This window comes from Macaca fascicularis, chromosome 1 (genome assembly GCF_037993035.2).
Source record: "Macaca fascicularis isolate 582-1 chromosome 1, T2T-MFA8v1.1".
Lineage (NCBI taxonomy): Eukaryota > Metazoa > Chordata > Mammalia > Primates > Cercopithecidae > Macaca > Macaca fascicularis.
This window is the reverse complement of record NC_088375.1, coordinates 35,994,673-36,004,502: the sequence shown is the minus strand read 5'-3', so window position 1 is coordinate 36,004,502 and position 9,830 is coordinate 35,994,673. Positions and strand designations below refer to the sequence as shown.

Sequence of the window (9,830 nt, the reverse complement as noted above, 5' to 3'; positions counted from 1 at the left end):
AAAAGCTCAGACCAAGGAGTTACTTGAATATGGGGAGGGAGATGTGGCCGAAAAGGGAATGCCATCAACATAACACATGAGAACAAACAGAGAACACAGGCTCCTAGACCCATTCCAGCTCAGAGTTACTCCAGGAGGGCTGCCCAATACGGAGATTGCTTTCATTTTACTTTTGAGTCTCTGAAAAAAAATGCTTTAGAAACAATATTTGGAAACCAAGCATTGGTGAATATACACACACAAAAACCAAGGGGGAAAAAAGAGGGAAAAAAATAGGCAGTCTAACTAAAGGAAGTAGGACTACCTAAAATTTTTTTATAAAATCATTTAACCAAAACATTATCAGTCTGATAAAGATTAGGTTAGAAGAGATACCCTAATCTTAGCTTCAGCAGCTCAGTAAATCATTCCAGAACCTTTCTAACATGAAGTCTATAGTTTTCAGAAAACAACACAGGAAACAGTCTTTACCTATGCCTGTAAAATTAAAAAGAAAATAGCATATGGGGAATACCTCCAAAGCCAAAAGGAGCTTTACTACCTTAGGGGTCTTTTAAATTGACCCTGAGAAAAGCATGGTAAAGTTTAGTCATGGTAAAGTTCACAGAGGAGGTAGCAGGGCTGAGGGCTGGTGCTGCTCCTTGCTATTAAAACAGCAGCTACCCAGGGCTGTCACGTAGTGCTACACTTTGGGACACATGCTACTGGGAGCAAGAAGAGTGAAGACCATGGCCCTGGGGGAAAATCTAGGTAAAATCACATACCACCTGGCATCAAATAATACTTCCCTTTACTCTCCTGCTTTCTGGGGGCAGGAAAGCAGGATCTGTAAGGTAGCAGTGCTGGTGGTCACAGTTTCAAAGTATATTAAAAAAAAGAAACAACAACAAACTAGCTCTTGCTTGTCATTATCACTTAAAAAAAAAATCTTTCTTTCCCTGATGGAGAACTCAAGTGGTAAGATATACAAAATCAGCATTATTAATGACCCCATGCATCTGGTATAAAATGCTTTTCATTTTGGGAAAGTAATTCATTTTAAGGATAGGCAAAACTAAAGGAAAGAGCTGCAAGGCTTCTAAAAAATAATAATTAAAAAAATTATAACCAAAGAAGTTTACTGGGATAACAAATACAGATCTTTGAAAAGCCAATAGGTAAGAACCGGCCAGTGAATACTAGAAAACAAGAGGTAAGAGCTAAATATGATATTCCCCCCTCCCTACCCGCATTATTAGGAATGATCTCTAAACTGAGTAACTGATAATTTCTTGAATGATTAAAGAAAAGATATTTCAGAATTGGGATAAATTATAAGGCCTCAATACTAAGGAAATTAGGATTCTCCAGGGTTCATCCAAAAATAAATCATTCATGAAAAACTTGATTTTTAAAGGGTCAAAAAGAAGGCTAAGAATGACTGTAATTACTTATTGCCTAAAAAGGTAACAACTGAAGACAAACAGCCCCACTACTAAACAGCAGAAGGTTTCCACATAAAGAAGCTCCCTTTGTATTTCCCCCTATTGCCAACCACTCAAAATAAAACAAAATAGTTAAAAAAAATCAAATAGAGACTTATGAAAGTCAAGTTCAGTTGGCAAAAGATGCTCGGATATTTCAATTCTGCCTGGATTGTAAGGGAAAGCAATCTAGTCCACACCTGACAGGAAGGATTTCCATGTGGGGAGTGGCAGGAGCTGGAATGTGTAGGAGGCCAGTGCACTGGACCAGGGCTGGGAACTGCTCAGCTAGAGAACGGACGCGGGGTTTACTTGCCTGTTTGAATAATCTCATCTCCATTTATGACCTGTAATTTAACACAGCGGAGATATCACTTGCAACAGTAACTAGGCAGCTGCTTTGCTTCTCATAGGAGGAAGCCCTTCTCTGTTCTCCACCTGAGTCACATAGAGAGATCCTGGGAGCCACAGTGTCTCCTCATGCTCAGGGGTGAAAGGTAGCACATTCTCTGGTCTGATATTTAAGAAATGGATCCTTATTATCACCACTAGGATCCCTATGGCCCCTAAGCTACAAGGTCCAGGATAGGTGCTTCTGCCACTCACCAAAAGGAGGGCTCATCCTTTTGCAGTTCCTGTTAGAAAGCGGCTGATGCAGGCCTGTGCCTTGTAGCATGAAATAAGAAGAGGCAGACCTTGAATTCAGGGACAAGATTTTCCTGGTGGGAGCACAGGGCTGCTGACAGAGATGAAAACCAGTTTACTGGGCACCTGTCTGGTAGTGTTTTGGGAAGTGTTGACCTAAGAGTTACTTCTCTGGGAAGCTTTCACACCAAACATGTCTTCATTCTATTAAATGATGCCAGAAGGGCTGCTCTGCTCCATCATTCACTTAAGAGAGAAGATTTATCCTTACAAAAGAAAGGATCTGATACAAAAGTCATTCATTACAAAGAATGCCAAAAGATGTTTAAAGTCATTTGTTATAATAAGATTTTAATGTATCAATAAGCCAACAGTTGGAGTTGAGAAACCTTCCTTTTAAGGACATTATAATTTTTAAAAATTTAACTATAGTATTTAGGATTTGTGCTATGCATGGTGCAGAGGTTTTCCAAATATAGTTTAGCGAATTCTCCCAACTATTCTCTAGGGATCCACAGTGGGTTTCTGGTAGAATAATTTATTATATAGTAATATCTGTGTTTGGGTAGGTAATTTATTATATTTAACCAATCATAGTATGATTTGATTCATTAGTTGAGAGTGGTCCTTGCTGTTGAGTGGTCAGTGGAAGCAGCTGGATATTCATCTATGAAAGGTGCCTTGATTCTACCAAAATAGTCCAGAGAACCAAACCATTTCAAAACCACTGCCTTGAAGTATGGACGCAAAATATTAACTAGCTTAGCCAGACGACCAGTCTGACAGTGACTGATGGTTTGAGGATAACATTTCTCCCATTCCTGCACATGACCCCCTCCTGGTTAACTGAGAGACAGTCCTTACTTCCCAGAGCATTTGAGTCCTAATAAATCAGATTCCCTCCCTGGCTTTTACCTCCTATGCCTAGCAGGTGACTTCTGCTTTGTACCCAGTCGCCTAGCCCTAATATAAAATTAGGGGGTGGGATAGAAATCTTCAGGAGCTAATCATGAGGCTGTCCTGTCAGCCCGTGTACAGAACCACAGCTGTGGCACACCCAAGCTCCCTCTGCTTAAGACTATTTTTTTTTTTTTTTCCAAGACAGGGTCTCACTTTGTCGCTCAGGCTGGAGTGCACTGGTGCAAATACGGCTCACCACATTTTGACCTCCTGGGCTCAAGCTATCCTCCCACCTCAGCCCCCCAAGTAGCTGGGACTACAGGCATGAGCCACCATGACTGACTAATTTTTGCATTTTTTGTAGAGATGGGTCTCACCATGTTACCCAGGCTGGTCTCGAAATCCTGAGCTCAAGCAATCTGCCTGCCTCAGCCTCCCAAAGTGCTGGGATTACAGGCATCAACCACCTTGCCTGGCCAAGAATGATACTTTTAAACCAGCTGAAATTATTTAAAAAGTATTTTATTGCTTAGCACTAACATCTCTCCTTGTGTGGTTATTGATAGAACTTTTCTTGCTTTATATTGCTATACTGAAATTTCCAAAGTGAAAACCTACCAACATTAGTTTTCCTGACTCAATTGCCTTATTTATCCAGGCAGTTTTTCTTAAGTCTCTGGGATGAATTTTTATAGTGTGAATAGTGAGACGGCCTAGTCTCCACTACCCTTACCTCACCTACCCTGGGGGCATCTAGAAAGATTTCTTTCAAAGGACCAAGTAAGATAATTACTACAGACCTTTCTTCTGATTCTCAGCATGTCTAAGTATCCAGAAACAATAGAGTTCAAGAATCCAAAATATTTTAAGGAACTGTGCTGATTGAGACAGCATCCTCACAACTCTCACCTGACTTCCAAGTCTACTGTGTTTAAAGAAGTGTGAGGCCCATGAAGCATTCTTTCCATGACTGCGCTTTCAGCCTCACTCTCAATTTTGTTGAAAAATAAACCCCATTCCACATGGACTCTGTAAGGAATCTAGACTGTTAAGTACATGTTTAAGCATACGGGGGGCTCTAAAATATGTTGATTACTAGCTGATACCTAGAGAAGGGAGTAGGCTATCTATGCATCAAATCCTTGCTCTCATTTTTTATTTCACAGCTTAGGGTTATGATATGGCATTTAAGGTTGAAAAATGCAAACCTAGATTGGCTATCTTCAGGGAAGCAACACATTCAGTGGCTAGATCAGCCACTATCAAAACTATCAAAACTGTACCTGCTTTTTGTTATTTGCTTCACCATAAGAAATACAACCATATTTTGCAATGATAAAATAAAAAGGAGTTAGAAACATTTCTTGCCTCCTGGATTTTGTTCTAATCATTGACATGTCCCTATGAGGTGCTCTTGGCAGCCTTTATCTCATTGGTGTCACAGGTGTGAGCTACAGTGAGCAGAAGCCTAGGTTCTGATTTCAACAACCTTTTCTTTTTTTAAAGTTTTATCAAAAGATGCTCTCTAAGCACAGCACCAACAAAGAAGAGCGGCCAAGCACATTCCAAGCAGCAATGCCAAACCCTAAACCAAAACAACAACAAGGAAAGGTACCTTTTTACAACCTTGTCTTTCCCTGGCAATTCCATTACTGTCTGGGGCAAAAGGTTGATGGCAGTGGACGTGACTGACAAGACCATGAACAGCACAGCCAAGCAATGGTCAGTGGAGGTCACAAGCCAGACACATGCAGTGCACTTTTCACAACTACCCCCTTAGAAAATGCCCTCCTTTCCATAAGGAAAGAAGCAAACCACATCATGCACTAGGTTGAGATTTGTCAAGCAACTGCACTAAACACGCTAATACTTTGCTGAGTAAACAGACTTCTCACCAGTGAAAGAAAGGAAAAGTAATGGAGGTCACATAGACACTCATTTAATCTTCAAAACGTAATGTCCAGAACTTTTCAATGACCCATTTTCTGGTACCTGCCTTGGCATTTGCAAGGGTGTGAAGTCAGGAAATAATAGTTATTATAAACAAGTGCCTTCTATTAGATTCAAAGCCTGCTTACCTGTGCATCAATTATTTTCTGCTTTGCATCAATAACTGCTTGCATCTCAGCATGATCCTTCTTCAGTTCTTCTTCCACAGCCATTAGCCTAGAATGTGGCAGGGAGGAAATATCAACATCTTCAAAGAGAGGGCTAACTAGTGTAGAGAACAGGAAAACTCAATATCCTCTGCCCTTCTTAATAAGACACCTGCAACCATCTTTTCTTTCTTCTCTGCCACCTTGGAATAAGACATCTAAGGTCAATTTTTCTCCTTGTGCCTGGATCCCACACATTTTCATCTCCTTTGGAACAGTAATCCCATAATCATTTCCTCCCTCATCTCTCTCAGATTCCTTCCTGAGCACAATTTATTTCATCTTAAAATATCAAATCAACAAAAACCAAACAACCCTCTCTTAATCTCAAGTTACCCTATACCTGGCCCACTTTCTCTTCCCTTGCACAGCTAAGTTTCCTCAATGAGTACTCTATACGTAGTATGTCTAGCTTGTTTCCTGTCCACCATTCACATCTTAACTCATTGATGTTTAATTCTGCCAGTCTACCCAAACACCTCTCAGTAAGATGGTCAAATTACCTCCACACTATTTAAACAACAAACAGTTCTGTTTACTTGACTTGTCCATAGCATTTTACAAATATTGAGGCATAGTGGTTATGAGCATGGAATCTGGAGTCCGGGGTTCAAATCCTGGTGCATCACTAACTATGTGACCTTGGGCAAGTGACTTAATGAATTTGTTGCCTGTTTCTTTATTTGTAAAACGAGAATAATAATGCGTAGGTGGAGGCTGTGATAAAGATTAAACAAACTATTATGTGTAAAGTGCTTAGAAAGGTGTGTGTCCCATGGTGAGTGCTATACAAGTGTTTGGTAAACTTTACCCTCCCTTTTTCTCCCTTGGCATCTGCAGCACTCTCAAAAGAGGTCCTCTGGCCCCAAAGATATTCCATAAAATTCCTTTCCATATTTCTGGACTCATTTTGAAAGATTAATTTAGTCTTGGGCATTGGATATTTACATTTTTAAAACCCAGTTCTCTAAGATTTCTCAAGTAAATCACCAAGTTTTAGTTTTTTCTAATTGTTATGGTTAAAGAAAAACAGATTACCTTCATAGGAAGTGCCCAAGGTCTCATATTTAGGATATTTTAAGAGATACAGTCAATCATCACATTTGTACTCAGTACAACAAGGATAAAAATAGCTTTTGCTGCCATTCCTTCAAGGTTCTGTGGATCATCTCAATTCTTTGTCTCCCTAACTAGCCCACATCTGCTGCCAGGTGATGTCTAACCTGCTGATGATGCTTTTCATCTGGCTGTCCTTCTCTTCCTGCTGTCTTCGGAGCCGCTCCTCGCTGTCCTCCAGTCGGGCCTTGTATTCCAGCAGCAGCTTCTGCATCTGCTGCTCCTGCACCAGCAAGCGGCGTTCATATTCCTCCAGTCGCCGGCTGGACACTCTCAGGCGCTCCTTCAGTTTAGTAATTTCTTGTTCATACTAGGGCAGACGAGGCAAGGAGAGAAAAACTGGAGTTACACTGCTTTTAGAAATCAATGATTTTCTTTTCTTTCCTTTTTTTTTTTTTCTTTTTTTAACAAAAGAAACCCTAAGCAGTGTAGCTACATGCTGGCTGTGCTGTCATTCCCTATACTGTTCTTAATATTCTTTAAAATTATCAACTGGCATAAATGTTAATGGAGCATTGCCTTCCTTACTAAAATTACATTTTAAATCTTAACTTGGCATTCCAAATTCTACATATGTATGTATCTCTCTCTACACTAGGCTACCATTGGTATAAGCCACATCCAATCTGTGATGGTATCAAATGAGAGAGGAAAAAAAAATAGATGAAGTACTTAAAAGTCTGACAAATCACTTAAAATAAGCCAAAAGTCAGTTGTCCATAAGAGAAAAAGATTCTGTGTCATCATCTGCACTGTAGGATCTCTGACGTGTTGTAGCTCATCAGACTGCCATTCCTTTGTTCTACTAGAATCACCCCTTTAGAGAACAAGCAACATTTCTATAATGTTAACCCTCTAAATCAATAAATAGACTTTCATGGCAGAGGTTATTGCTGCTTTCTTCCCAACTATAAAAGTGTAAAATATTCCAGTCACAGCACTAAACAAAGGCCTACATGTTCTCTAGGGCCAATTAATATTGCTTCTTGGCCCATTTTCATAATATGACTCACCTGCCCAATTTTGTACTGCCTGCTGGAACATACATGTCTGTGTTCTAAGAAGCTTCACATAAATTCAGTGACTCCATTAGTTACATGGCCCTTTCCTGTACTGTAGTTGCTGTGGCTGGGGTTTGAGTACACTGGAATCATCATGCTGATAAAAAGAAGCTAATTGTCTGGTTGTCAATTAAATAATACAATTCTATATATGATGTCAAGGTTCTTGTTTGATAACCCCTTTTCTCCTTGTCAACTTTTCTTTAAAAAACAAAAACAGGCCGGGCGCGGTGGCTCAAGCCTGTAATCCCAGCACTTTGGGAGGCCGAGGCGGGTGGATCACGAGGTCAGGAGATCGAGACTATCCTGGCTAACATGGTGAAACCCCGTCTCTACTAAAAATACAAAAACTAGCCGGGCGTGGTGGCGGGCGCCTGTAGTCTCAGCTACTTGGGAGGCTGAGGCGGGAGAATGGCATGAACCCGGGAGGCGGAGCTTGCAGTGAGCCGAGATCACGCCACTGCACTCCAGCCTGGGAGACACAGCGAGACTCCGTCTCAAAAAAAAAAAAAAAAAAAAAAACAACAACAACAACAACAACAACAAAAACAACAAAATCTAAACAACAGATAATATCCTTTTAACAATCATCTATAGAGTTATACTTTCTTTATCCAGAAAAGGCAAAAACAAACAAACAAACAAACAAAAAAACGAAAACAAAACAAACTAAACTAAAATCAAAACCAAATTGTTACCAAGATTAAAAAAAAAGTCTTCCCCTAGGGTGATTTTGTCCTTGGGTGAAGACCAACAAGTTTATGGAAACATGAAATATTTACCTAAAATGACTAGAAATGAATAGCAGAGTGTTCTCTAGATTAAGGCATCTACATTAAAAATAAAAATAGTAGCTGCCACCCCCCAGCAAGATGAACATTTTCCACGTATATTCACACACACACATCCACACACACCATGGACCTATTTTACATAGATATGTGTAGGATGATTAACATAAGGGGTAGAGGTGAAGATGGGGGTGGGAGGAGTTTATGTTCTTAGCTAGATAATCCTTTTAGAGGCCTGCCATTTTGGGATCAGTAAGTCAATGAAGCAGACTAGGTTCTACCTTCTCAGCATGCTTGGCTTCATCTTGATTTTGCTCAGTTTCTTCCACATCCTCTTCATACTGCCCATTGTTCAGAACCCAGGCTGCTGTCCTCTCTACTGGGGACATTGTGGCAGAGTCCACAGGTGACTGAACCTGCATCAGAAACAGTTATTAGCATTTCCCCTAACAGCTCACCCATGTGCTATGTTTCACAAACAGCTATTCTTGGAAGATGTTAACTGTGATCTCTCAGTTTTCTAATTAATGCTCTTAGCTTTAAGTATTATTTTACTAATGCCAAGGCTAGGGGTAGGGAAAGAGAATATACATTTATATAAGTGCAAACCATTCTGAATAGAAAGTTGTATATAACATATCCAAAAGGCATCCTTATTCTCCCTCTAAAGAAAGTCAAAGCCTTAAAATTGTTAATTTGCCCAGTGGTGCAAATACTGGTAGGTAACAAATTGCCTGCTGAAATTAATAAATGACCTCTACCATAAAAGTCTATTGATGATAAAATAACAGGAAGAAAGCATAACCTGATGGTCAAAACATCTGTTTAGCCTAGACACAATCAGAAACCAAAAAACTGATTAGTGCTAAACAAACTCACAAAGTGCCCATTTATAATCAGAATGGCAAATATTAGGTTGGTGCAAAAGTAATTATGGGTTAAATGGCAAAACCCACAATTACTTTTGCACCAATCTACTTAGTTTTCATATTAATGATTTAGAGAAAAAGAAGGACAAGTGATGCTGGTTATCTTTACAGAACACTGACTTCATGATGGATTAAGACCACTCAAAGGTCCTTATACTGGAAAATTTCTTGAATACAGGATCAAAACGATGGATACTGGGTAGTCTATTTTCCTAATCTACTGAATAGAGATACCAACACTGTCACTACCACCTATCTCGATCATCTCATAGGGAGCTGTGAGGATAAGACAATATATATGAAAACTCTTTGGAAACTTCAGAGTGCTACAGAGAGGTTAGATGTCAGTCATTACTATATTTATGTTTCAAAAACTGGCACTAGATATTACAATTTATATTAGGCTACTGAACATTAGTACTTTCCCCACAAACAATGATGGAAACACACAATTTTTTCCCCATCTGTCCTGCCTCAGAAAGAGAGAGTAAGCTACAGAGAGAGTGCAAAACTTGGCATGTGAGTTAGCCTTTTATAATTAAATAGAGGGATTTGCATTTTGAGGACCAGAATTCTATAATTTCATAATTGAAGGGCATTTTCTCTCCCATCACAGCTATTACATCTTAAGGATCTTTATATCATTCTGAAATAGAACTCAGTTAAACTCTAAATAAATATTTTAAAAGAAGGGGTATTTTGATAAACTGGAGAGTGAGGAAGACCAGATTAAAAAACTGACTGCAGAGACTAAAAGGTTATCAGAGAT

At 39.5% G+C, this 9,830-nt stretch overlaps 1 protein-coding gene across 21 annotated transcripts in view; it reads right to left on the bottom strand.

The window, feature by feature from the left end:
• The window catches only part of RASAL2 (RAS protein activator like 2), a 389,304-nt gene that overhangs the window by 25,615 nt on the left and 353,859 nt on the right, over positions 1-9,830 (bottom strand). For 11 of the 21 annotated variants that reach the window (XM_005540082.5, XM_005540084.5, XM_065530266.1 and 8 more), the window contains 3 exons: positions 8,414-8,548; positions 6,388-6,590; positions 5,087-5,174 (listed from right to left, as the gene is read on the bottom strand). In XM_005540082.5, the coding sequence (XP_005540139.1) occupies positions 5,087-5,174; positions 6,388-6,590; positions 8,414-8,548 (426 nt within the window). Of the gene's footprint in view, positions 1-1,779; positions 1,811-5,086; positions 5,175-6,387; positions 6,591-8,413; positions 8,549-9,830 lie in introns of all 21 variants that reach the window. The other 10 variants (XM_005540081.5, XM_074022720.1, XM_005540087.5 and 7 more) reach the window with 1 other exon arrangement.